Source organism: Salminus brasiliensis, chromosome 25, assembly GCF_030463535.1.
Source record: "Salminus brasiliensis chromosome 25, fSalBra1.hap2, whole genome shotgun sequence".
In the NCBI taxonomy this organism is placed as follows: Eukaryota; Metazoa; Chordata; class Actinopteri; order Characiformes; family Bryconidae; genus Salminus; species Salminus brasiliensis.
In genome coordinates, this window is record NC_132902.1 from 3576752 (window position 1) to 3604282 (window position 27531).

Sequence of the window (27531 nt, forward strand, 5' to 3'; positions counted from 1 at the left end):
CTGATCTCCAAAGAGACTGATATTCAAAGAACTGATCTCCAATGAACTGATCTCCAATGAACTGATCTCCAATGAACTGATCTCCAAATAAGTCATCTCCAAATAACTAATCCTCAAAGAACCGATCTCCAATTAATTGATCTCCAATTAACTAATCTCCAAAGAACTGATCTCCAATTAACTAATCTCCAATTAACTGATCTCCAAATAACTGATCGCCAAATAACTGATCGCCAAATAACTGATCGCCAAACAACTGATCTACAAAGAATTGATCTTCAATGACCTGATCTCCAAAAGGCATAAAGGTAAAGCTGAAACATTTTCTTTAACATTGTAGGAAAAGGAGGTGCACCATGCAAAAGTTTGGGCACCCCAGCAGATGGGAGCTCTCAGACCTTTTTCTATGGTCTCAGCCCTTAATCAGCCTATTAGGGCTATGTTAGGACTATGCTGGGACTTGTTCATAGACATCATGCAAATTTCAAAGCTCCTCAAACCTCGTCCCAACAATCAGCAGCCATGGGCTCCTCCACGCAGCTGTCTAGCACTCCTAGAGGATTAACATTCTTCAGACCCGAGTTGAGCTGAACATGGAAGAGACTAAACTCATGATGTTCCTCAAAGCTAGAACCTGTCATTTCAATAAGAGGGCCTTCTGGAACAGCTGCTGTTCCACCGTGGTTGTTCGTTATCAGCAAGGCAATCGGTCAACGACTGGTCAGCCACCTCCAAACGTACTATTAGGTAAGTTTGCTAGTATAGATCACGTCCAAGGATGATGAAACAGGAGGGAGGAGAGGGTAGAGAAGTACTGCCAGTAGAATAGGTCCATAAACATGACCCTATTGGCACCATGCTGCCTGATGCAGGCGTGGGCTAGTAGAGGGGTATAAAGCCCCCCAGCATTGAGGAGCTGTGGAGCAGTGGAAGAGCTGTGTTCTCTGGTATGATGGATGATGGAGAGACAGTTACTCCAACAAAAGCAGGATTAACTCTTTCTAAAACCCTTAAACAAGCAGGTGTCCCAATACTTTTGTCCAATTAGTGTAAGCTTGTTTGACTAATTTATTAAATATTAATATTAACAATATTAATAATAGCCTAATATAAGACCTATGTCGTTGGCCTCATGAATGTGTGTGTGTGTGTGTGTGTGTGTGTGCGTGCGTGTAAAGGAGGGAGGTGGTAAACAATAATTAGCAGACCCCCTGCCCGCCCCCCGGGACTCCCCTTCTTGTAAGCCTGCCTGCACGCGCAGTGGTTTTGAGGAGCAGATCGCGAGCAGAAATGCCCGGGATCGCGGGGAAGCTGCAGCAGTCGCGCGCGCGGTCGGAGGGGCTCGGCCAGCGAGGGGCTCGCGCGCTCCAGTACTTCGGGCAGGACTACGAAGCGCTGAGGAGCGCGTGCGTGCGCGAGGGCCGCCTGTTCGAGGACGAGAAGTTCGAGGCCGGTCCGGACGCGCTAGGCTACAAAGAGCTCGGACCGCGGTCCTACAAAACGCGCGGGGTCACGTGGCAGAGACCCACGGTAAATACGGGCTACTCTCCGTTACCTAGAACCGAACCCTTACTGAGCGGTGCAGCTCGAGACCAGCCGGTAGCTGGTTTCAGATGGTCTGAGCTGGTCAAGGTCTTTGATGGTCAAGGCGGTTGGCTGACCAGCATAGTGTGTGTCCTGATTTGAGTACTATGGACTGGCTGGTCTATCAGTACGGTCATACTGGTTGTCTAGTGGACCAGAGTGGCCAGGCCAGTTATGGTCATGCTGGTGATGCTGGTCAACTACCTTGGCTTCGCTGATCGACCAGCTTGATCATGATGGTAGACCAGCAAAACCATCAAACCCAGTCTAATACCCACCCTATGCTGGTCATACTGGTTGACTAGTTGGTCAAGCTGATCATAATCGTGGACCAGCATGGTCAGGCCAGTTATGCTGGTCAGCCGGGTTGGTCATGCTGGTCAACAACCTTGGTTTCGTTGGTTGACAAGCTTGATCATACTGGTTGAGTAGCTTGGCCAGGTTGGCCATCAAACTTAGTCTAATACCCACCCTATGCTGGTCAACCAGCAAGGTCAAGCTTGATCATACTGGCTGACTAGTTGGTCAAGCTGGTCATAATCGTGGACCAACTTTGTTGGTCATGCTGGTGATGCTGGTCAGCAACCTTGGTTTCGTTGGTCGACCAGCTTGATCGGCCAGGTTAGCCATGCTGGTAGACCAGCAAAACCATCAAACCCAGTCTAATAGCCACCTTATGCTGGTCAACCAGCAAGGTCAAGCTTGATCATACTGGCTGACTAGTTGGTCAAGCTGGTCATAATCGTGGACCAACTTCCTTGGTCATGCTGGTGATGCTGGTCAGCAACCTTGGTTTCGTTGGTTGACCAGCTTGATCATGCTGGTTGAGTAGCTTGGCCAGGTTGGCCATCAAACTCAGTCTAATACCCACCCTATGCTGGTCAGCCAGCAAGGTCAAGCTTGATCATACTGGCTGACTAGTTGGTCAAGCTGGTCATAATCGTGGACCAACTTCCTTGGTCATGCTGGTGATGCTGGTCAGCAACCTTGGTTTCGTTGGTTGACCAGCTTGATCATGCTGGTTGAGTAGCTTGGCCAGGTTGGCCATCAAACTCAGTCTAATACCCACCCTATGCTGGTCAGCCAGCAAGGTCAAGCTTGATCATACTGGCTGACTAGTTGGTCAAGCTGGTCATAATCGTGGACCAACTTCGTTGGTCATGCTGGTGATGCTGGTCAGCAACCTTGGTTTCGTTGGTCGACCAGCTTGATCGGCCAGGTTAGCCATGCTGGTAGACCAGCAAAACCATCAAACCCAGTCTAATAGCCACCTTATGCTGGTCAACCAGCAAGGTCAAGCTTGATCATACTGACCTTGATTTCGTTGGTCGACCAGCTTGATCATGATGGTTGACTAGCTTGGTCATACTGGTTACATGTAATACATTCCTTCTGCTGGTCAACCAGCACAGTCAGGCTCTCATGCTCTCATGAGGCACATTGTTAGAAATTCCCACTAACTGAGTGTTTGTTTTTGGCTGTTGGAAAGGAATGCATTCTTATCTGACCGCCCTGTCCAGAGCTTTTCCTATGTTTTGATTTGCCCCTCGTGACCCACACAGTTGCTGGGAATGAGAACTCTGCTGTAGCAGAGGAAGGACGTCTCGGCCTGGTTAGAATTCTGTGGTAAAAAGGGATCCATAGTTTTGGATAAATTAGCGACGTTAGGAGGATTTTGTCCCAGGGATCATCTGGATTTGTAGGGTGGGCAGCTGACCTTAAAACAAAAAGGGGTCGATAGCAACCTGCTGAGGGAAGTGACCTGGGCTAGGGTCTCAGGTTTAGCTGCCAGGGTATCAGAAAGGACTTTACCTCAACAGACAAATTCAGAAGCTAACTAGCTAACTAGTCTTCCATGTGAACTTAGTCACCAAGCACTACATGACCACTACATGCACCAGAGCGTAAATTAAATTGGTATGTTTATGTTTGTAATTGCTGTTAATTAATTTGTAAGGAATTTGCTATCACTTTGGCGAGTTAGGGGGCAAACATATGATTAGCATTAATGCTAATCCGTGCTGCAACAGTGTTCGTATTTGTGCTGCCATTTTTAGGCCCGATCTAATCAGCTAACAATCGAGCAAGATAATTAGCCAGTTTACACTTTAGAGAGAATAACAAACTATATTTCACTTCATTTGCATACACATATAATATGTTAAGCTAAGAATAACCCAGCACTGGGTTACTAGTTAGCAAGCTAGTGCTATATGACAGAAAACATACTAGGTCTAAATAGTTACCTGAAAATATGGTGACTTTGGTCTTAAATTTGACAATTTTTACTTTTTGTGACAACAAAATAAGCTAGATATATAGTGCTGGTTTTAAACAGGTTAATTTGTTTGCTAGCTAACTATCCAGCTAGGTTAGCTCAGTTGCTCAGCTAGTAGGCTAACTGTAGCCAGCTTTAATAAAATTACCACGTAGATGATGTTAATATCTACTTAAAAATGCCCTTACATTTAGAAATAAATGGACAAATATCATTAAATGAGCTACAAGTACCAATGAGCGTCCGATAAAGCAATGTAAACAGACACGTTTTATTAGTTAGCATGCTAATGTTAGCTAATCCTGTCAGTCAAACTGTTGCGTTAAGCAGTTCCTGTCAGTCTGTTTTGCTAATCAGCTTCCTCAGGAACTGTTCATCAATATTGTAATATTCTAAGTGCTGTTAATTAATTAATCCAGTGACTATTTTTTTACTTATTACTATAAAGTAGTTTCAGTACAAGGAATAAACGTATAGAGTTCTCAAAACATGGAACATAACCCCGGCTAGCAAGCTAGCTAATTAGCCACTTCACACTCTGAGGAGATAATTAGCCTAGACTTGGCACAAGATGGACTGTAGACATCTGTGGATGTATGTGTGAATACATAACAGTGTCATATACATTTGTATTATTTGAATATACATCTGGGCAGAAACGAATTGTAGTTAGCTAATATGTTACGCTAACTACCAAGCAAGATAGCTCATTTCTCAGCTTGGGTGCTTTAAACATGCCCTATAACAACGTCGTTTGTAGAACAATCATCAACAAAAATGTCAAATTCGAACAGAATTAGGTCCAAGTCAGAGATTTTACACTATATTAACGGTTGTCTTGTGTTTGTTTGTTTTTTGCGCTTCAGGAGTTGACCACAAATCCTCAGTTCATTACCGAAGGAGCTACAAGAACGGACATCTGCCAGGGTGCTCTGGGTAAGTGACAGTTGTAAGGAACTCTTCTGCTAAGCTAATACACCATAACTAACGCTGCCCAGTTGATTCAGCTACATGCTCAGTAAAGCAGAATTGTCTACGTACTTAAATCATTAGGACGTAAACAGAGTCATTCTGAGTGATGTCAGATGACTTATTGGTGTAGCATGGTGTGCTTGGCTAGAGAATCCAACGCTAGTCCGAAACAGGGAAGGACACTTGGGGAGGTTAACGTATCAAGAGGCACCTTTATGAAAGCAAGATTAACTGGAGTATGGAGAAGGAAACTGGAATAGTTCATGATCCGAGGCATATCACATCACCTGTCAAACATGGCGGAGGCACTGTTATTTCATACTGGGTCACTGATGTTTCTTGATGATAAAACTGCTGATAGAAGAAGCTGGAAGAAATCTGAAGTGTATCACATCTGGTTGCGTTATTTCAAATCCACTGAGGTAGTGTACACACGTCCAGGATCCCCCAGTTGTTGCCTAGCCGTCTGCCTGTGGAAAGATCTAGGTGGTGTGGGTGGAATCGTGTGGAAACTGAAGTAGACAGGGTGTAGACCACAGTAAACAGGCCTGCAATTAGCACATCGGGTGTTGTTAAGGATTAAGAGGTTCTTGCAGGATTCGGCCAGAGCTTTTGAGATCAGGCCGAGAATAAGAGTTGTGTAACTGGTTGTGTGTTGGCTTTGTAGGCGACTGCTGGCTCCTGGCAGCCATTGCTTCACTGACGCTGAACCAGGACATTCTGGCTCGCGTGGTGCTGCCTGGGCAGAGCTTTGAGGAGGACTACGCCGGCATCTTTCACTTCCAGGTCACAAAGGCTACATCTTTTTAAAATAAAGGTGCTCCAAAGGGTTCTTTGAGCGATGCCATAGAAGAACCATTTTTGGGTACATAAGGAACCAGAGATGTATGTGCAAAGGTTCTTGGGGGATTTCAAATGCATCGACTCCACAAGACCTCTGATTGTGTCCTGTGGTATCAGACCCCAAGACATTAGTAAGCACCAAGTCCTGTAAGTTGTGAGGTGGGGCCTCCATGGCGGATTCCTTGGAGCACGTTTAGTAGGTACTGACCACTGCATACCAGGAACACTTGCCAGATGTTTAGGAGATGATCTGACCCATATCACCTTCACCTGTTATGTATGTGGTTTTAATGTTATGGCTGATCAGTGTACACTTACATAATAATGGTATAGTAATTAATAATAATGTTATTTTTGTCCAAATGACGCAACAGTTTTGGCAGTATGGTGAGTGGGTGGATGTGGTTGTTGATGACCGACTGCCCACCAGAGACGGGAAGCTGCTGTTTGTCCATTCAGCGGATAGGAATGAGTTTTGGAGTGCCCTGCTGGAGAAGGCCTACGCAAAGTGAGTTTAGCCTACGTTGTTAACCCCTTAGAGCCCTCGTAACCCCGTGTCATTTTTCCCCTTCACTAGGATAGCATTGCAACTGAAAGGCTAACATTGCTAACAAACACCATTTTACAGTCAGGGATGTATGTAGGACCATCTACTACAGAAAGAACCACTGCTTTAGTAGCAGTTGAGCAGCAGCCAGTCTGAGATTCCAGGAATGCCTGATTACTGTAACAGTAAATGCCAGTAAATACCAAGTGTATCGCATACCTGCTGTCTGTGTGTACATAGGCTGTATGGCTACTATGAGGCTCTGTCTGGAGGCCAGACCTGCGAGGCATCTGAGGACTTCACTGGAGGCATCACCGAGGCCTACAAGCTGGAGAAAGCAAATCCAGACCTGTTCAGGCTTATCCAGGAAGCTCTGAGCCAGGGATCACTGCTGAGCTGCTCTATTGAGGTAATAGAGATTTTGATTGGTTTTGCCACTGGGTTTGACTGTCTGTGGTCCCGCCCACAGTTGAAATGGAGATTTTGACTGCTTTTTGCCAATGGGTTTGACTGTCTGTGGTCCCGCCCACAGTTTAAACTGAGAATTTGATTGGTTCTGCCACTGAGTTTAACTGTCTGAAGAATTTGATTGATTCAGCCACTGGGTTTGGTTGTCAGTGGTCCCGCCTCCAGTTAAAAGTGGAGAATTTGATTGGTTCTGTCACTGAATTTGACTACCTGTTGTCCAGCCCCCAGCTAAAACAGAGATTTTGATTGGTTCTGCCACTGGGTTTGACTGTTTGTGCTACCGCCCCCAGCTGAAATGGGGATTTTAACTGGTTCTGCCAATGAGTTTGACTGTCTGGAGAATTTGATTGGTTCAGCCACTGGGTTTGATTGTCAGTGGTCCCGCCTCCAGTTAAAAGTGGAGAATTTGATTGGTTCTGCCACTGAGTTTGACTATCTGTTGTCCCGCCCCCAGCTAAAACAGAGATTTTGATTGGTTCTGCCACTTGGTTTGACTGTCTGGAGAATTTGATTGGCTCTGCTACTGAGTTTGACTGATTGTGGAAACGTTCCCACCTTAAGTGGAGATTTTAAAGAGTTCTGCCATTGAGTTTGAGTGCCTTTTGCCCCGCCCACAGTTGAGAATAGGGAGTTTGACTGGTTCTGCCACTGATCTTGAGTGCCTGTTGTTCTGCCCCCAGCTGAAATGGAGATTTTGATTGGTTCTGCCACTTGATTTGATCGTCGGTGGTCCTGCCTCCAGTTAAAATAGCAATTTTGATTGGTTCTGCCACTGGGTTTAAGTGCCATTTGCCCCGCCCACAGTTGAAATGGAGATTTTGACTGGTTCTGCCACTTGGTTTGATTGTTGGTGGTCCCGCCTCCAGTTAACCTTTAAGGTTTTAATTAGTTCTGCCACTGAGTTTGACTGTTTGTGGTCCCGCCCCCAGCTAAAACAGAGATCTTAATTGGCTCTGCCCATTGGTTTGACCGCCTATAATAAGAAAAACTTTCTGAAGGTTTATTGTGACGTCTTCCAGGTCTCCAGCTCCGAGGCTGACTCTGAAGATGTGAGCAAGGAGAAACTGGTCAAGGGCCACGCCTACTCTGTAACAGGAGCCGAGGAGGTCGCCCTTGTCCCCCCGGGTGGATTTACATGTGGATTTCCATGGTTGTGTGTAAGTTAGCTACAATTAGGAGACACGGTGTTCAGTGATAGCTCTATTAAACTATTCAATGCTAATTATTATACACCTATCAGCCATAACAATAAAACCACCTGTCTAATATCTGAAGGTGTCCTGGGTATCTGGCACCAATGCCAAGTTAGCAGCAGCAGATCACTGAAGTGGGGCCTCCGTGAGCATCAGTGAGCCTTTGGCGCCCATGACCCTGTCCTTGACCCTAGTTCACCAGTTGTCCTTCCTTGAAGCCCCAATGTTTTGGAGAGGTTCTGACCCAGTCGTCTAGCCATCACGATTTGGTTCTTGTCAAAATGGCTCAGATCCAGAACTGACGGTTCACTTGCTGCCTAATATACTTCACCCCTCAACAGGGGCCATAAGAACCAGATAACCTGTCTGTGGTTTTAATGTAATGGCTGATTAATACAAAAAATAATAATATGAAGAAATTATTCCAAAATTTTGAGCCGTATTTGTGTGTGTTTATCTGTACCGGTGCAGTCCAGTTATGAACTGATTCAACTGATACGGATCAGGAATCCATGGGGGAAGGTGGAGTGGAAGGGCCCCTGGAGTGATGGGTGAGTTAATAGTTCTAATAATAATAATATTAATAATAATAATAACAGTCCTCATTTATTTGCCATCCTAAAAGTACACCATCATTCCAGAGAACACCATTAGTTCCATTGCTCCACAGCTCAATGCTTGAGGGCTTTATACCCCTATCAGCTCCAGAGTGTCCTATTCTATTGGCAGTATGTGTACATGCATTTGCACATCTGTGTCAGCAATGTATGCAATTTTAGAAGTAGCTAAATGCGTTCATTAGAAGGGGTGTCCACAAACATTTGGACACGTAGTGTGGAAACGGAGCCACGCAATCAAAAGATCCCTGGGGCTTATGGCTCTTTCAACAATACCCACAATGCAGTGTAAACAAACCCCCCCCCCCTAGATTTCAATAGCTCAGTTCTTAGCCCTATTGTTGCAACCCTAGCTGCAGTCAAGAGGCGTGGCCTGTGTTGCCGGGCGGATGCCGTCTGCAGTCTCTTGTGGGCTCAGCTGCTGGCTTATTTGCTGTGTGGTTACACACCGGCCCGTGTGCCCGAACATGCTTAACAGGTTAACATTTAGCGGACAGAAGCGATTTGGGTGACCATTGACTTGTAGTGTTTGTTAGCGACATTAGCTACATTAGCCTTATAACTCCACCTTAAAACTCAAGAAGTTAAATCTGGAGACGAAGCGTGTCTTGGTTGATGGAGCACATTCGGGGGAGGTGGCAAATTGTCTACGTTTGATTTTTTGCCGAACCATTCCTTTAATAATGAGCGGGTGTGTAACGTCCCACAGGTCAGCAGAGTGGACAGGGATCGGCGATGCGGACAGAGCCAGGCTGAGGCACAAAGCGGAGGATGGAGAGTTCTGGTACTTTACACCTTCATTTTCTCTTTTCTGAAGCTTATTTGTGACTCGAGCATCGTGAACTGACCTCCAAAAGACATGACGTTCAAGATTAGCGGCCATGAGCTCCTCTAAGCAGCTGTCCAGCAGCCTGGACATTAATAACTGATGCCCATAAAGCTGTAGAAGACTCAAAGAAGAAGAAGAAGAAGAAGAAGAAGGTGGAGGTCAGGGTGTAGATCGCTAGAAGGTTGTCTGTCACCGTGTCGTGAAATGAGCCGTATTTACGTATTTAAGAAACACGGCTACTGGGGACGCCTGTCTGAGGTGATTCACAACTGAGAATCGATTCACAATTGAGAGTCGACTCTTCGAATCCAGCCTGACTGTAACGAAGCACAAACCACAGAACTGTAAAATGTCATTTTATTATCTTAACCTACACCTTAATCTACACCCAGACCTAATCTCAACCTACACCTTAATCTACACCTTAATCCACACCCAGACCTAATCTCAACCTACGCCTTAATCTACACCTAAACCTAATCTTAACCTACACCTTATTCTACACCCAAACCTAAATTTAACCTACACCTTAATCTACACCTTAATCCACACCTAAACCTAACATACACCTTAATCTACACCTAAACCTAATCTCAATTTACACCTTAATCTACACCCAAACCTAATCTCAACCTACACCTTAATCTACACCTTAATCCACACCTAAACCTAACCTACACCTTAATCTACACCCAGACCTAATCTCAACCTACACCTTAATCTACACCTTAATCCACACCCAGACCTAATCTCAACCTACACCTTAATCTACACCTAAACCTAATCTTAACCTACACCTTATTCTACACCTAAAATTAACCTACACCTTAATCTACACCTAAACCTAATCTCAACCTACACCTTAATCTACACCTTAATCCACACCTAAACCTAAACTTAACGTACACCTTAATCTACACCTAAACCTAATCTCAATTTACACCTTAATCTACACCCAAACCTAATCTTAACCTACACCTTAATCCACACCTAAACCTAATCTTAACCTACACCTTAATCTAATCCTAATCCACACCTAAACCTAATCGTAACCTACACCTTAATCTAATCCTAATCCACACCTAAACCTAATCTCAACCTACACCTTAATCCACACCTAAACCTAAATTTAACGTACACCTTAATCTACACATACACCTTCTTCTAAACCTAAACCTAATCTTAACCTACACCTTTATCCACACCTAAACATAATCGTAGCCTACACCTTAATCTATACCTTAACCTACAACCAAACCCAATATGAACCTAACCATAACCTACACCTTAATTTACACCTACACCTAATCTGACCTAACCTAAAACTGCCTTTTGGAAGTCTGGTCATCTTTTACATCATTAATTATTAAAAGTATCAGGTATTTTGACCATATTTTTGACTACTTGTGTGTGTGTGTGTGTTTGTGTTTGTGTGATCCAGGATGTCGTTCTCTGATTTCCTGCAACACTACTCAGTGCTGGAGATCTGTCACCTGACTCCAGACGCGCTGGACGGCGGCGGAGGCGTTAAGAAATGGACACTGTCCACATTCGAGGGCAGCTGGAGGAGGGGATCCACGGCAGGAGGCTCCAGGGACTTTCTAAGTAATTCCCTTACAACTACTAATCTCCTGATCTCGCCTGAAAAATTAGAACAGTTTGGTTCTTGTTAATTATATTTATTTTCATATACAAACATTTGCACATGTACTCAGTGTAGCTTTCGGTCAAATCAAGTATTCGTCCAAAAAAAGACAAGACTTGGGGCCAGTGCGCCCCCAAGTGGTCAAAAAATTCAGTTCTGCTGCTTCACAAAAAGATCAGTGCTGTGGGGCACCACATCCAGAGAAGAGGACCTGCGTCTGTGGTTAAGGTCACTTAATTCAAAACATCCACCCAAACCTCCAGACGTTCAGATGTCTAGACGTCTGCTCTTACCATTTTGTGGAGGAGAAACTTGGTCACGTCAGCGCGGCCAGTTGTGCTCTCTCAGACGCCGGCTGCTGATGGCAAAGTGGCATGGCTCGGGATTCAAACCCGCCACCCATTGCCTAATAGTAACCATTGTGGCAGCACGTTAGATCACTGAGCCATTTGGAATGTGAGACCCCCCCAAGACAGACGATGTTGTTGTCCCATGTTAGGTGTGTGTCCTGCTCTTTCCTACATTTTTGGTTGAACTCTCACCTTTTGCTGACCGTTCTGACCGTCCTCTCTCTGCAGAAACATTCTGGATGAACCCTCAGTTCGTGATTAAGCTGAGCAAGGAAGATGATGATCCCTCAGGGTGCAGTTTCGTGGTGGGCCTGCTTCAGAAGAACCGACGCAGGAGGAGGAGGCTTGGAGAATCACTGCTGACCATCGGCTTCTTCATCTATAAAGTGAGTCGCTTACATGAAGCTTTTTATGAAGCTTTGGTCTCTCAGACTCCAGCTGCTGATGGCAAAGCACCATGGCTCAGGATTCGAACCCATAGTGGCCGTCGTATTAGGCCGCCACATCGTGTCTGATGTCTGATGTATGCTTTTATTTTAGTTTAGTATTGGAGATGCTAGGCTAACGTTGCTAACTTAAACCATCACCAATAGTAGGTGTCCACAAACTTTTATTTGCTGCTGGGCTACTTTTTATTATTTTCTAGAAGTCAGTCAGGTCCCAAACCTTGATAAAGCAAGCTTAGCTCATGACACTGGACACATGTAGGCCCTGACCTCTGCTAATTGTTCTCTCAACCTCTTCCTGTTTGTTTCCCCACAGCTTCCTGCGGAGGTAGGTGCACAAAGCAACAGATATCCGTCTACTTCCCATCCTTCATTCTGCTAAGGCAGACAATCCCACCCTAGTCCACATTCTGGCCTAGTTCAGCACCCACAGACCAGTGGATACATGGAAGGCCCACACTGGGGGGGGTGGGGGGGGGGGGGGCTTCCATGTATCCACTGGTCTGTGGATACATTTTCTTCATTTACCAAAGAAATTGAATTGAATCATTACTCCGACTGAGGTGGAGGTGGAGGTGTAGCGTTTTTTTGTACGGATTTCACTGACAAGTTAATCGCCTCAGTACTCAGGACAGAGGAACGTCCGCCTGGGTCGCAAGTTCTTCATGACCCACCGCACGACCGCCCACTCTAAGAAGTTCATAAACACCCGCGAGGTGTGCAGCCGCTTCCACCTGCTGCCGGGAGAGTACCTCATCATCCCCTCCACCTATCAACCGCATCAGGACGGAGACTTCTGCCTGCGTGTCTTCTCCGAGACACAGGCCCACTTCCAGTGAGTACCTTGCCCCCTTAGTTGCACCCTTTGCTGACACAGATGTGCAAATGCACACACACTCACAGCTTGTCTAGTCCCTGTAGAGAAATACTGCCAATAGAATAGGACTCTCTGACGCAGCGATCGTGGCTTTAGTAGTAGTGTGTTCTTCTCAGCTGAACGAGGGGAACAGAGGGAACCTCAGCGAAACACAGTCCATATCAAACATGTCTGTGCTCGTCCTCCAGGGAGCTTGATGACCAGGTGGAGTCCCGCGTTCAAGACGTAAGGGTTGCATTTCTGGTCTTCTCAGTAATGAATCCAGCCAAGGAAACCGTATTTGAATGTAGGTTCTGTGAAATGGGTTTCAGCTGCACATCTCCAGGCAAGACCAGGCGGACGGTCAGTTCATCGGCCTCTTCGGACAGCAGGCGGGGGAGGTGAGTGCTTCAGCATGGCTGGAATTATGGAGATATGGAGATCTCAAATATCTCTGATCAGTGTCTTGTTTTGTCCACTGTGGTGTCTTTAAGGGGTGTGAACTGTCAGCCTTTGATTTGAGGAGCATTTTCAACAAGGAGGTCGCCAAGCGTATGTTACCATGCCTTACGCACAAGTATCTGATGCAGTGGACTTCCGGCTTGTTGATTTTGTTGGACGTCTTGTGTTTTACAGTTACGGACCTGCAGACGGACGGGTTCAGCCTGCAGAGCTGCCGCAATATGGTCAACCTACTGGACGTATCCTTACAGTGCAGCTGCTGGTGCCAGTTTTACTAATAGTAATATTAACAAACTGGAAATGTTAATTTCCCAATATAGCAAAGTGGTTACTAGGGTGTTACAGTGTAGTTGCTATGGTGTTACAGGTAATTAAAAGGATGTTTATGGTGCACATAGTATATAAGATATAGAAGTACTTACATTTTAGTTCTTTTTTTTTAATGATTTATTATTTATTGTTTTACTTGCTGGTTGCTGTGGTGTTTAAGGTGGTTACTAGGGGGTCGCTGTGTGGTTGGTATGGTTTTATGATTATGGTATGGTAGTTATATTTTATAGGTAAGTCTGTACATATATGTAAGTCTATATATATATATATCTCATTATTACTACTTGCTGGTTGCTGTGGTGTTCAGTGTGGTTACTAGGGGGTCGCTATGGGGTTGGTATGGTTTTGTGATGTCCTTGGGTGTATTTAGTATTGATTATATTTCATTTACAAGTACATATATATACATATGATTGTATTAGTATCACTTGCGACATCGTTCCAGGTGGTTGCTGTGGTGCTCCAGGTGATTGCTAGTGTGTATATGGTATATACTATAATTATATACACCCACACGCATACTACTTGCTGGTTACAAGGGGGTTGCTATGTGGTCGCTATGGTTTTTCAGGTAGTTACTAGACGTACAGTGTACTACAGTGACATCCCAAGTCTGACTGTCCCAAGACTGTTTGGGTGTATATGATACTTGTTATATTGAAATATATAATTATCTGCATATATATAAACAAATGATTGTATTAGTATTACTTGCTATGTTGTTCCAAGTGGTTGCTAGGGTGAATATGGTATGTACTTTTATTAAATAGGTACTTGCACATTATTAAAATACATATGGTTATATTTTTACCAAGTACTTACACATATATATGTCATATATAATTGATATATAATTATATAAAGGTACTTACATGTATATAAACACATGACCATATTATTATTACTTGCTGGTTGCTGTGGTGTTCCAGGTGGCTCCTATGCTATCGTAGATGATTGCTAGGGGCTTTGCAAAGTTGGTGGGGCGCTGTTGTTATTACCTACAGCAGTGCTCCTTTACATCAGTCTGACAGAACGACGGCAGTGGAAAACTCAGTCTGGTGGAATTTAAGATTCTCTGGGACAAAATCCAGAGCTATGGGGTAAGTGAGCTGCTATTTTTGCTACGAAGATTAAATAATAATACTCTTTTATATTTCAAACATGTTAGAAAAAAGAGAACCGTCAAGGAACAGTCATGAAGGAACAGTCCTAAATGAACAGTCATACTTGAACAGTCATTTCTGAACAGATTTATCAAATCCAGTGATTAATCTACCTCAGCCTTGTGGATTTGACAGAACTCCCTAGTTTGTATCATATTCATGTTTCGTTAATCAATTACTACATTACCCAGCATGCATCACTCAATAAATCATCAGGCTTTCCTCAGGTTTCCGTTTTTTTGGTGGATTCTACCGTGGCTTTGAAGGAAGTCCTCATGACTGTGCTAGAAGGTCCTGAGAAGGTCCCCGTCTGTACAGCCTTGGTTGTTGTGTTTGTTGTGTTCCACCAGAACATCTACAACGAGAAGGATGAGGACAAATCTGGCATGATGAGCTCGATGGAGATGAGGCAGGCGGTGGAGGCGGCAGGTCTGAGATGATGTTTGCTTTAAAATCGGGGGTGCAGGAGTTTCCCAAAAGCATCTCAGATTATCTCAGAGAGCGTTCCTCAGTACCATAAGTCTCATCTGGGCACCTCTGGGCCCTAAGCGATGTTTCTGTACAGTCCCAGCTTCAGGACACACCTGACACACCGGGGACCCAGGTGCTGGGGTGGGGGGCATTGGGGGGCTGAAAACACACTGAACTCTGAGTATGATGGAGTGGGTGTTTGTATTTTGCAGGATTCTCTGTGAATAACCCTCTGCATCAGGTGTTGGTGGCCCGCTACAGTCAGCCCAGCCTCACCGTGGACTTTGACGACTTTGTGGGCTGCCTGGTGCGTCTGGAGTGCATGTTTAGTAAGTGTCCAAGATCAGCAATCCGTCACTCTGTGAGAGTAAGAAAGGACACTGAAGTGAGTTCTATGAAAGCTGACCCGTGATCGTGGTCTTCCGTACAGAAATATTTCAGACGCTGGACACGGACGGCTCAGGAGAGGTAGAATTCAACATGATGGAGGTTTGTGTTCTTTGATTGACGGGTGTCTTTCCACAGTCAAATCCTGAACTCAAGTGTTGGTGAGACGGCACACCGAAGATTTTTAGCCAGTGTCCTCATGAATGTCCACAGAATGTATAGAACATCCAGGGCCCTATTTTAGCGATCTTTAGGGCGTGTCGGTGTGTCTTTGCTATCGTAAGTATCGTTGCCAAGAAAGTAATACACCAGAAATTGACCTGGACAAACCTCATTTCGAGATCAGCACGCCCATCGGCGTAGATATATTCACAACACAGGCATGAAACGGACGGGGTGTTGGTGGGGTGTGAGATAGGGCCCCCAAGTGCTATTTACCTTAAACCAGGGACACACAGTTTCACTGATGCAAAGCACCATGAGAAGAAAATCAGACGTATTCATGTATATTGAGAATTAGCATTATTGTGTCTACCACAGCATTAAGCTAACTCCTTCCTAGATGAAATTAAATAAATTAACGAATGATTGAGTGAATTATATTGCTATAATAGTACTATTTTAAACATATCTGGCTCTCTAAGTTTCTCTATAACAGTATTTTACACTAAACCATTCTGATTAATGGTTGCGTTTCGCTGAAATTTTGGGCAAATGGACAAAATTCTTCTTGAATTGCTGCTAATTTGATCTGTTCTCTGTCTCCCTCTAGTGGCTGAGTGTGACATTGCTCTGAAGGAGGACCCCAGACACAGCATATTCTCTCCCAACATACAACTAATTAAGGTTTACTGTAACCACAGAGAGATTGAGAGTTTTTAACGATGTAAGACAAGCCTTCAGGCTCGGCTGCGTATTATATTTATATAAGTCAGATATAAACCAGAAGAAATTTGAACACTGAATTACTGAATTTTTAATAAATGAATTATATAATTTCAGTGATATATTGTGAAAGTTTATTTACTGATATTATTTAGCTGCTAGTTTTTATATGTATATTATTTTTAAAGATTTCTGCCTGACCTATGGCTGCGTTCTTTATTCAAGACAAAATCTAAAAGTTACAATAAAAAGGGAAGGTTTACAGCTTCCTAAAATTATTTACAATTTAAAGTTGAAAATTGATACTGGTATTTTATAAACTAAATGTATAAATTCATAAGAAAAAAAAAACAAATATGCTCTTTAGGTAGTTTTTCTCCTGGAGTCTGGACTATTAATGCAAACGCTATGAGGGTGCTAACAGCAGCGCCCCCTTGTGGAGAATGTGGTGCTTTGCATCTAAAAACACATGAAACTTTTGACTTCACCAGGACCTTAAGGGTTTATGTTAAAATATAAAAATAATTTAATACATGCCCATTATGTATACATTTAAGTCCATGAAAACGGCAAGAAGAACTCCAGGACAACAACAACAACAACAACAACAACAACAATGGCTTCCTTTTAAAACAAAGAAAGAATGATTTCTATGTTGAAATCTCAAGAAATCCAGTCCAGGACCGTTCTCAGAGTTCTTGGTTCCATGTGTAAATAGATTTGGCCCCTTTTTGAACTGCAAGTGTGTGCGGGTAGCACTGTGAGTGCAGGGCAGGAGGCTGTAGGGCCAGATCAGTGTGGCGCTCAGTGTGCACGCTGGCGCTTGTTGTGGGCGAACTCTTCGGCCCAGCGCATCGTCTTCAGCAGGTCAGCGACGTCCGCTACTGTGCCGACCCCTTTAGCAACGGTGGTGGAGCCACCTGCGTTCCCCCCTAGACGACCGCACACAGCCAGGGCCCACTCGCTCGCAGATACAGCCACCTGACCCTACAGAGAGAGAGAGTGCAAGAGAGAGAGAGGGGGGGGGTGGTTAGAGCCATTCACTCACTACAGCACAAACCAGCGAGACGGCTAACCCTCTGGTGAGGATCACGTAGCTGCTAAGGGTCTGTCCGTTCCTGGGTGGGGGATCTTCACCCATTCTTCCTACAAAACTTTTCTAGCTCTGTGAGATTCTTGGGTCTGGGGTCTGTCCACAGATTTTCAGGGGCATGGCAAATCCTTCGCCGCTTCTTTTGAAGGTCTTCCTGAAGGTCTGTTGATCCTGGGAGTCTTCTCTATTCTAGTGGCAGTCCTTCTCAACAGGGACTAGACAAGCTGACTGTGTGTCCACAAACTTTTGGACACATAGTGTGTATGTTTGTATGGGTGTTTTTACCTTGGGTACTTGGCAAGCACACAGCACCCTCCCCGATGGCTGTAGGTGAGAGAGGAGCATGATCAGAGAGTCCGGAGCACGCTCACTCAGCTGATTCACCGTCTTCATCACCACCTGCCCAATTTACATGACCATCATAATCATCATCATCATCATCAGTCATAATGACTGAATGCGACCAATACGAGAAGGAGGAGAGATGGAGCCTTACCGATAAGGAGTCGGTCTCCACGGTGTCCACCAGCACGGCTTTATTAGGGTGTCTGTTCAGAAGCTCCGCAACTTTCGCTGCAGCCTACAAGACATTGCTGAACATTCAGGCCCGTGGGAAATAAAGACTGGGAGAAGGACAGGCATGCAAGTTGTGAACGTGTGTGTGTGTTTGTGTGTGTGTGTCTGCGTGTGTGTGTACCTCTTTAATTTCCAGTTTTCGGATGGCTGTGTTGGTGCTCCTCTGGAAGGCCTTCAGTCGCGTCTGTAGCTCTCTTCTCTGCCACTGCGGGATGAGAGTACCCTCCACAGCCTGACACACAAACACACAGGGGTGATTTTCTCTTAATAAAGCAGCAGCTAACAAAGGATGCTCTTATGGCCGAATGCCATCAAATGCTCCAATGGCAAATGGTCCAACATTTAGCCTAAGGTCTTGGCGTAGAGGAGTAGAGGCTGTTGCTGCAGCAAAGGGAAAATGAACTCCCTATTTTTACCCTGGATTTCAAAAGCAACTCTAGAGAAGTAGGCGTCCACAAACTTTTGCACGTTTAGTGTAGTGTGAGCAGTCCTGCTCAAATCATAAGATGATGTTTTTTGGTTTTCAAAATGATACAGTCCTGCACAATCCCTTCCCTGGAGGATTAGAATTAGCACCCCCTGGCGTTTAGGTGCTGAAATGCAGGCAAACCCCACCTGAAGAAACTCACTCTAGATTATGTGCTCCAGAAGACCAGGAGAAGAAAGGGGGAAGAACTGAAGGTTGGGGGCGGGACACGAATATATCTATCAGGATCTGATTGGATGAACTGATGGAGATACGTACGTCCGTCAGCAGGCCGACCTCTTTGGAGAGCCTTTGCGCGGTGGCTAACGATAGAGTGGGGTTAGCTCTGATCCGCGCCGTCAGAGACTCCACCTCCTGCAGCAGCGCTTGCCCCGCCTCCCGCGCCTGAGTGACGGAAAAGAAGGAGTCAGCGATTAGTGGTTAGAGGATCTGTGGTCAGAAGCTAGCCACTGATGAAGGGCTACAGACACACTATCCGAAATGCAAAACGTGGATGCAGCGGGTTGCGGGAATTTCGTCTCACCTGTTCGGCGTCACCCCCGGTAACAGCGATGATGCGACTGATGCCCTTCACCATCTGCCGCTCCGACACAATGACGAAGTCCCCGATTCCTCCTGTCCGCAGCAAGTGCCTGATTCAAAAAGACCAGTCTGCAAATCATGCAAAAGTTTGGGTACCCCTGACCTCAGCATCACTATACCCAATGTCCTTGCTGAGCAGAACTACAGGGCACGCCATGCAGGTTTATTACATGCACTACATTTCCCACAATGCCCCAATTGTAGTAATACTACTACTATTCCTAATAGTAATAATAATAATAATAATGATTCTTCTTAGTCTTATTAGGTTTAAATGAAGTCTTACGTGCCACAGCAGAGCTCCACCGAGGTGCCTTCACTGCCCTGACCGCCAAGCAGCTTGGTAGCGGGTACGCCCACCGACACGACTCTCACCGGGTCAGGATACACCTAAAAACACACAGGTCAATATACCACACACATTCCGGAGCACCACCACAATTGGTCACTCCGACTGACGTTACCTCGTCTACCGTCCTCAATCCCGCAATCTGGTTGGCTCTGGCCAAAGGAACTTCTTGCGCGTGTATCTCCTCATTCTGCCCAACGATGGCCTGAACCATCCTCTCCACTTCCTGTAGCTGAGACACACTCAGAGAGGCCTGGAGGAAAAGAAAGAAAAAAAAAGTAACCCGGGGAGGTTCTCCAGACCTCCAGTGGTTCAGGTTACTGAGGGACACGGTGTCTTTTCACCTCCGCGCTGAAGTCGAAGCGCAGGCGATCAGCAGTCACGTGGGATCCTCTCTGAGCGACGCCAGACCCCAGCAGTTCCCGCAGGGCGAAGTTCAGCACATGGGTGGCGGTGTGTTTCACCATGCAGGCCAGACGCTGAGTCTACAACAGAGCGCCTCACGTAAGCAGCAGATTAGCAGCAACTCCTATGTAAATTAGCTAGCTTCTGATTGGCTGCCGTGTACCGTGCCATGTGTTTGGAAGGATTAAGGGGATCCACTTCCACTCACCTACTTTACTACACTACTCTACCGTTCACAGCAACAGCACTTCCATATATGGACTGTGTAGTTTAAACATGGACGTCCCCATGAAGATCCCCACCCGTACCGTTTAATGGACCCTTTAGGTCAGTGTGTCAATAGTATGTCTCCTCCACTGGACAGTGTGCGTTACAGTACCTCATCCACGTGAAGCCGTATCCGGTCGCCAGTTCTCAGAGTCTCTGCTGCAGTAATTTCATGCACCACGTATCCTCCAGCCAGACGCACACACTCAACAGGGAACAGCACATCCTGAAAACACACAAACACACACACTTTTCACGGTAGTGTTGGCCACTCTTTAGCCACTCTGCCCTTGCTCACACCCTCAGATAAGCTCACACCAACGGGCAGTATTTCGGTCTGACCTGCAGGCCGTCCTTGGTGAAGTAGCCTAGGTCATGCATCTGGCCGCCCTGCTCAGCGTAGAAGCAGGTTTGGTCCAGCACCATCCCACAGCGCTGACCCTCGGGCACCTCCGACACCAGAGACTGGTCAGAGTACAGCGCCAATACTGAAGCACTACATGGGGGAAAAGCTGAAAGAGAGAGAGAGAGAGATAAAGAGATAGAGAGAGATATGGTATCTATTGCAAATGCCGCCCTTATAACACTGTTATAAGGTCTTTATAACAAATGCTAACACTGTTATAAGGTCTTTATAACAAATGCTAACACTGTTATAAGGTCTTTATAACAAATGCTAACTCACAATTATAACGTATCTATTACACATACCGTACGAGCCGTCTGGCTGCAGGCTGTAGTTGTATTTCAGGGAGTCGTCAGTGTGAGGAACTTCTCTGCGCTGGAGCTCAGCCAGACTCTGCAGGTCCATGTGGAGTCCTCGCTCTTCAGCGCCCCCCTCGGTCTGATTACGCAACTACAGCCCAGAAAGACTTTAGTCATCATATCGAGCAAGTCGCTCGATTACGCTGTATCCCAAAATACAGGACAATGCAGCTAAAAACCCAGCGCTCCTCCCACGGTTCTAAGCCGGAGTTTTATACAGTGCCGGTACCTTTTCTTCTTCAGCTGCAAGCTGATCCAGGCCGTGTTTGTCCACGGTCATGTGGCGCTCCTCCAGCATCAGGTCTATGAGGTCAAGAGGAAAGCCCAGGTTCCGGTGCAGGGACCAAGCAACGGCGGCTGAGGAACGACAGAAACCAGGAGAACGTGTATCTCAAAAGATGGAGATTTGAGGACTAAGGGACCATGTGAAAGGAACGTCAGGATTTGCAAAGATCAGGCAGGGAAAGAAACGGATGTGAGCACTGAGGGGAAGTGAGGGATCTGAAGACTGAATGAGGGGAAATGAGAGATTTGAAGACTGGACGAGGGGAAATGAGGGATTTATAGATTGGACGAGGGGAAATGAGGGATTTATAGACTGGACGAGGGGAAATGAGGGATCTATAGACTGGACGAGGGGAAATGAGGGATCTGAAGACTGAATGAGGGGAAATGAGGGATCTGAAGACTGAATGAGGGGAAATGAGGGATCTGAAGACTGAATGAGGGGAAATGAGGGATCTGAAGACTGAATGAGGGATTTGAAGACTGAATGAGGGGAAATGAGAGATTTGAAGAATGAATGAGGGATGTGAAGACTGAATGAGGGGAAATGAGAGATTTGAAGACTGAATGAGGGGAAATGAGGGATTTGAAGACTGAATGAAGGGAAATGAGGGATTTGAAGACTGAATGAAGGGAAATGAGGGATTTGAAGACTGGACGAGGGGAAATGAGGGATCTGAAGACTGAACAAAGGGAAATGAGGGATTTGAAGACAATGAGGGATTTAAAGACTGAATGAGGGATTTAAAGACTGAATGAGGGGAAATGAGGGATTTGAAGACTGAATGAGGGGAAGTGAGGGATTTGAAGACTAAATGAGGGGAAGTGAGGGATCTGAAGACTGAATGAGGGGAAATGAGGGATCTGAAGACTGAATGAGGGGAAATGAGAGATTTATAGACTGAATGAGGGGAAATGAGGGATCTGAAGACTGAATGAGGGATTTGAAGACTGAATAAGGGGAAATGAGAGATTTGAAGAATGAATGAGGGATGTGAAGACTGAATGAGGGGAAATGAGAGATTTGAAGACTGAATGAAGGGAAATGAGGGATTTGAAGACTGAATGAAGGGAAATGAGGGATTTATAGACTGGACGAGGGGAAATGAGGGATTTGAAGACTGAATGAGGGATTTAAAGACTGAATGAGGGGAAGTGAGGGATTTAAAGACTGAATGAGGGGAAATGAGGGATCTGAAGACTGAATGAGGGATTTGAAGACTGAATAAGGGGAAATGAGAGATTTGAAGAATGAATGAGGGATGTGAAGACTGAATGAGGGGAAATGAGAGATTTGAAGACTGAATGAAGGGAAATGAGGGATTTGAAGACTGAATGAAGGGAAATGAGGGATTTATAGACTGGACGAGGGGAAATGAGGGATTTGAAGACTGAATGAGGGGAAGTGAGGGATTTAAAGACTGAATGAGGGGAAGTGAGGGATTTGAAGACTGAATGAGGGGAAGTGAGGGATTTGAAGACTGAATGAGGGGAAGTGAGGGATTTGAAGACTGAATGAGGGGAAGTGAGGGATTTGAAGACTGAATGAGGGATTTAAAGACTGAATGAGGGGAAGTGAGGGATTTGAAGACTGAATGAGGGGAAGTGAGGGATTTGAAGACTGAATGAGGGGAAGTGAGGGATTTGAAGACTGAATGAGGGATCTGAAGACTGACTGAGGGGAAATGAGGGATTTAAAGACGGAACGAAGGGAAATGAAGGATTTGAGGACTGGACAATCATTGGGAAATTCAACATTGACAACACAAATTAGACCGTGGTAGACGGTGGTGATAACTTTACGTAAACTAATTTACCTGGAAACTCAACAGCGTCTCTGTCCAGCTTACTGAGCGTCCTGTCAATCACTCTTCTGCCTTGGTTTAGGGAGGAGAGAAACTGAGCCTCATTCACATTAATGATTTCCATTATCTAGAGAGTGAGAGAGCGAGAGCGTGAAAGAGGGGGAGAGAGAGAGAGAATATCTCAAGTAGAAGGCTAGGTGTTTCTAATAAAGTGGCCACTGAGTGGAAGCACTAGGTACACATTTATAAGTGGCCAGTGATTAAAACAACAACATGGGTGTTTTTAATAAAGTGGCCAGTGAGTGAAAGCACAAGGCAGGTGTTCGTGGCTGGGGTGACTGCATCCTCACACACTCACCCTGCCAGTTTCTGTGTGCAGTTCAGGATAAGCCTCACCCTGTGGAGGGGGACAACGGTAATGAGAGGAAAGTGAACAGGCTGCTCATTCTGCTCACTTACGAGATTAAGAGTTTATGGACCGGGTGTGAGTGCGACTCCTCTCACCAGTATGTGGGCCACAGTGGGCACCAGGCTGGCCAGCGTGCCCTCGGGAGCCTGTAACACTTCTGTGGAGAAGCGCACAGCGCGGCGGAGTATCCGTCTCAAAACCAGCCTACAAATAAATACATTTCACTACATGCAGTGAGAACCACTGACTCCAACAATCTACCCCCAGCCCTAACCTTAAAGGTAAACTTCAGTGAAAAATCGAATCAACACGACCGATCACTGACCCCAGACTCGGTCAAGGGCCAAGAAATGTCCGTTCTCTGACGTGTGCTTCTTTAGTTCAGAACAGGAGATTCGAGGCTAACGTTGCTAACAAACACTGGAATTAGACTGTCACCAATCTCATCGCAGTAGATACTATACTGTGTGACTCACTCTGCTCCGGTCATCCCGGGATACACTCCGTCGGCGATACACACACAAAGCGTGCGGATGTGATCCGCCACCACGCGGTACGCCATGTCCACTCGGCCTTCGTCGCCCTGCCAGCTCTTGCCGCTGTAGGCAGGGGCCTTGCTGCACTACAAAAACAAACACCACACACATACACACACACACACACACACATAAGTGAGCCTGAGAGAGAGTGTGTAAGAGAATGTCAGAGAGAGAAAGAGTGTGTGCGCGAGTGAGAGAGACAGCGAGAGAGACATACCTGGTGGATAGCAGACAACAGAGGGGTGAAGAGGTCAGTGTCGTAGTTGGAGCGTTTGCCCTGCAGCACGGTCAGCAGCCTCTCCAGACCCATTCCCGTATCCACACTGCACTGAGGCAGCGGCCGCAGACCTCCGTCACCCTCTCTACACACACACACACACACACACACACACACACACACACACACACTCATTAAGGTACCTTCACACATACACCATACGGACAAAAGTATTTGGACACCTACAGGAGCTTTTATAAATTGTATCTACTGAAGCATCAGGACTTCCCTTTACTGGAACTAAGGGGCCTACAGACCAGCCCCTGAAAAGCAACCCCATGGCATTATCCCTCCTCCACCAAACTTTACAGTCAGCACACTGCAGTCAGGCACTGGTCCATCAGACTGCCAGACAGAGAAGCGTGATTCCTCACTCCGCGGATGACGCTTCCACTGAGTCAGCCCAGTGGTGCCCTACGTTACACCAGTCCATCCGACGCTTGGTGATGTAAGGATTGCATGCAGCTGCTCAGTCACGGAAATCCATGATATTGTTTTTTTTTTTTTCTTCAAGCACTTTTACGCCCTCTTGTGGCAAGACTGTCTGCTCGAGACATGCATGCCGAAAATCCGACACTTCTACCTGGTAGCGTTTTTTTATTTTTTTGGTTATTAAACCCTATAATAGGAACCACACAGTTTGTACTATACTATGTAAGTGTGTGTAGGTGTGTGTCAGAGAATAGAGTTATTTGCCTGTTGTACTGCATGAACACCAAATTCCAGATCTCCACCACATCCGGACTGTCGGCATTGACCAGCGCAGCGGCGTTGCGGCCGCCCACGTGGTCGTAATGAATCTCGGTGCAGGGTCCGCACGGCCCCGTCTCGCCCATCTCCCAGAAATTGTCCCTCATTCCGAACGGGAGCACATGATCCGGAGGCACTCTGAGGGTCAGACAAGGAAAAGTGAGCGAATTCAACTGTCTGTAGCGCTTCATTAAAATCTTCAGAGCAATCCTGCTGGATCAGAACTGCATAAAATAACTTTACATATTTTCGGATTTATTAATCAGAATTCGGCTGTTGCAGATTTCATATTTCCAACGATACCGTAATACCGTTATGCGCCGCTCAAATGCCTAGCAGTGTTTTGCTAGCGACTGTAGGCTAGCACATAAGCGCTCCTGGCGGACCCCAGGGGTGTGTTCACGCCCCCCTGTTACATGTTACACCTACAGATGGTCCATTTTGATTATTGATTTTTGAAAATATGATCATTTCATTTGATGTGACCGTACCCCAGACTGAGCCAGATGTGACGCGTCTCCTCGTCCGCAGGCATGCCGCTCGCCGCGTCCCCAGAGAAATACGAGACGTACAGGCGCTCAGCGGGAATTTCGTACACTTCCGTTAACAGACGCCAGGCCATCGCGCAGGCCTCCACCTGAAACACAGCGGCGACACGTTTCTACACTGGAATACACCAGATACACAAAATCGAGTCGGTGAAAAGCATTTGGTAGCAAAATGAGTTCAGGAGGAGCCTCCACTGAGGAGCGGTTAACGAACAGTTAACGAACAGTTAAAGGAATAGTTTGTGGAAAAATCTATTGAGCACGATTGATCACGGACACCAGATACAGATACTTAAAGGTTTACTTAAAGGTAAACTTCAGTGAAAAATCGTATCAACATGACCGATCACTGACCCCAGCATCGGTCAAGGGCCAAGAAATGTCCGTTCTCTGACGTGTGCTTCTTCTGATTCATTCCAGCTTAAACAAGTCTTGGGTGATTCACTGCATCTGGGGTCAGTGGTCAACCACTTGAACTCAGTTTTCCACCAAACTATTCCTTTAACTGTTCCTGTAAGTGTGTGTGTGTGTGTGTGTGTGTGTGTGTGTGGTGGGGGGGGGGCAACACACCTTGAAGTAGTCGCCGAAAGACCAGTTGCCCAGCATCTCGAAGAAGGTGTGGTGGTACACATCCCTGCCCACGTCCTCCAGGTCGTTGTGTTTACCGCCGGCACGCACACACTTCTGACTGTTCGCCACCCGCCGGTAAGAGGCCATCTCACTGCGAGGGTCCGCACAGCCCAGCAAGATGGGCTTAAACTGTGGGGGGGGTAAACAGTTACAGCTGAACTGAGGTTATGGGGGTGATACAGGGCTTCTGCATCCTACATACATAATGAAGCATTTCCAACTGAACAGATCTTATTGTGATTAAACTAACTCTCCGATTCAATGAACCAAATGATTCACTGACTCATGAGTCAAGTTCATTCTAATCCTGTCTGTAAACAATGAGAGTAATGAGAGTATTCTAAAAACCGGTATCGATACATAATGTTGAACAAATCTGACTCATATTTTGATTCATTTCTTTTTAACTCCAGAAGAAGCGTGTTTAGGTTCAGCTGGATTACTACAGTAAAATATCTGCTTTTTATTCAGTTAATTTTTTTTTTTTTTTTTTTTGCAACTCAGAAATTAATAGTATATTTTTTTCTGTAATAAACGTGATTTAGAAATTGTATTTGGGACCAACACGGTCGAATAAATTAATCTATCGTTTAATCTCTGGTCATTTTATTTGTGTAAATATAACTTAAATTCATTTCTACACGAGTTATTAATTTATTTTATTATTTAACAGTAATATTGTACCTCATATTTACCTCAAAACAACTCAGGAGGACTTTTACAGAAGGAAATAAAGATTCAAAAAGAAAAAGAAACGATTCACGAGTTGATTCCTCGCTGCGAATCGAATCGAATCGAATCGAATCGCTGGTACCTGATTCATTCCGGCGTTCACGAACAGCAGACTCGGGTCTCCGCGCGGGCGCACGGGCGCAGACGGTACCGCGCGGTGCTCGTGCTGCTCCGTAAAGAACTCGATGAACGTCCGTCGCGCTTTCTGCGACGTGAAGTGACCGCGAGCGCGTGACAGAGCTGAGCAACGCCGCACGCTCGCGGCAACGTTCAGGCGCGCGCAGCTACGCGCTGCTCGGATGCACGCGGCCATGTTTACCGGTGACCTCGGTGACAGGGGAGAAACGACCTATCAGCGCCAAGGCCGGAGGAACCAATCAAGGCTGAGGACTGAGGTTTGAAGCCAATCAGAAACGAGGACGAAGGAGCCGGAGGCTGAGTCTCAAATGGCTCCGTTCTCCCTACATAGTGCACTACGAATGTCAGCAGACTCTACCAAATGTGCAGTAGTTAGTGCAGCCTATGGCTTAAAGCCCAAATCGCCTTCTATTGAAAGATATATGCTGAATTCCAAACCACACACTACCCCCCTAAGTAGTACGTAAGGGCAGTGCACCTCGATCAGAGGTTAGTTAACGATGTAAAGTATAGGAGTGTGTGATTTGGGACGCAGCACTAGTGTTACTCAATTCGGGTGTAATAGGCG

General features: G+C 45.8%; 2 protein-coding genes across 3 annotated transcripts; one reads left to right on the forward strand and one right to left on the reverse strand.

Moving 5' to 3' along the window:
* Positions 1-1183: 1183 nt before the first annotated feature.
* On the forward strand, positions 1184-16442 carry LOC140548291 (calpain-2 catalytic subunit-like). Its single transcript, XM_072671812.1, has 21 exons — positions 1184-1530; positions 4729-4798; positions 5502-5620; positions 6052-6185; positions 6465-6633; positions 7712-7849; positions 8357-8436; positions 9212-9286; positions 10773-10936; positions 11555-11712; positions 12089-12100; positions 12396-12607; positions 12838-12874; positions 12961-13029; positions 13123-13180; positions 13265-13329; positions 14452-14520; positions 14934-15012; positions 15267-15383; positions 15485-15543; positions 16214-16442. The coding sequence occupies exons 1-21, from the start codon at positions 1291-1293 to the stop codon at positions 16235-16237; spliced, it is 2148 nt and encodes a 715-aa protein (XP_072527913.1). The 5' UTR covers positions 1184-1290; the 3' UTR covers positions 16238-16442.
* A 386-nt stretch (positions 16443-16828) lies between these two features.
* aars2 (alanyl-tRNA synthetase 2, mitochondrial (putative)) lies at positions 16829-27138 on the reverse strand. 2 transcript variants are annotated; one of them, XM_072671124.1, is made up of 22 exons: positions 26908-27138; positions 26034-26222; positions 25407-25552; positions 24862-25053; positions 24106-24250; positions 23826-23971; positions 23445-23553; positions 23299-23337; positions 22953-23067; positions 21080-21207; positions 20797-20941; positions 20428-20597; positions 20198-20311; positions 19758-19898; positions 19529-19666; positions 19351-19454; positions 19006-19114; positions 18741-18866; positions 18117-18227; positions 17916-17999; positions 17705-17818; positions 16829-17313 (listed from the first exon to the last, which is right to left on the reverse strand). In XM_072671124.1, the coding sequence occupies exons 1-22, from the start codon at positions 27136-27138 to the stop codon at positions 17131-17133; spliced, it is 2979 nt and encodes a 992-aa protein (XP_072527225.1). In that variant the 3' UTR covers positions 16829-17130. The 2 variants fall into 2 exon arrangements, with proteins under 2 accessions (XP_072527225.1, XP_072527226.1); XM_072671125.1 differs by lacking the exon at positions 26908-27138 and adding an exon at positions 26789-26855.
* Between the last annotated feature and the right edge of the window lie 393 nt (positions 27139-27531).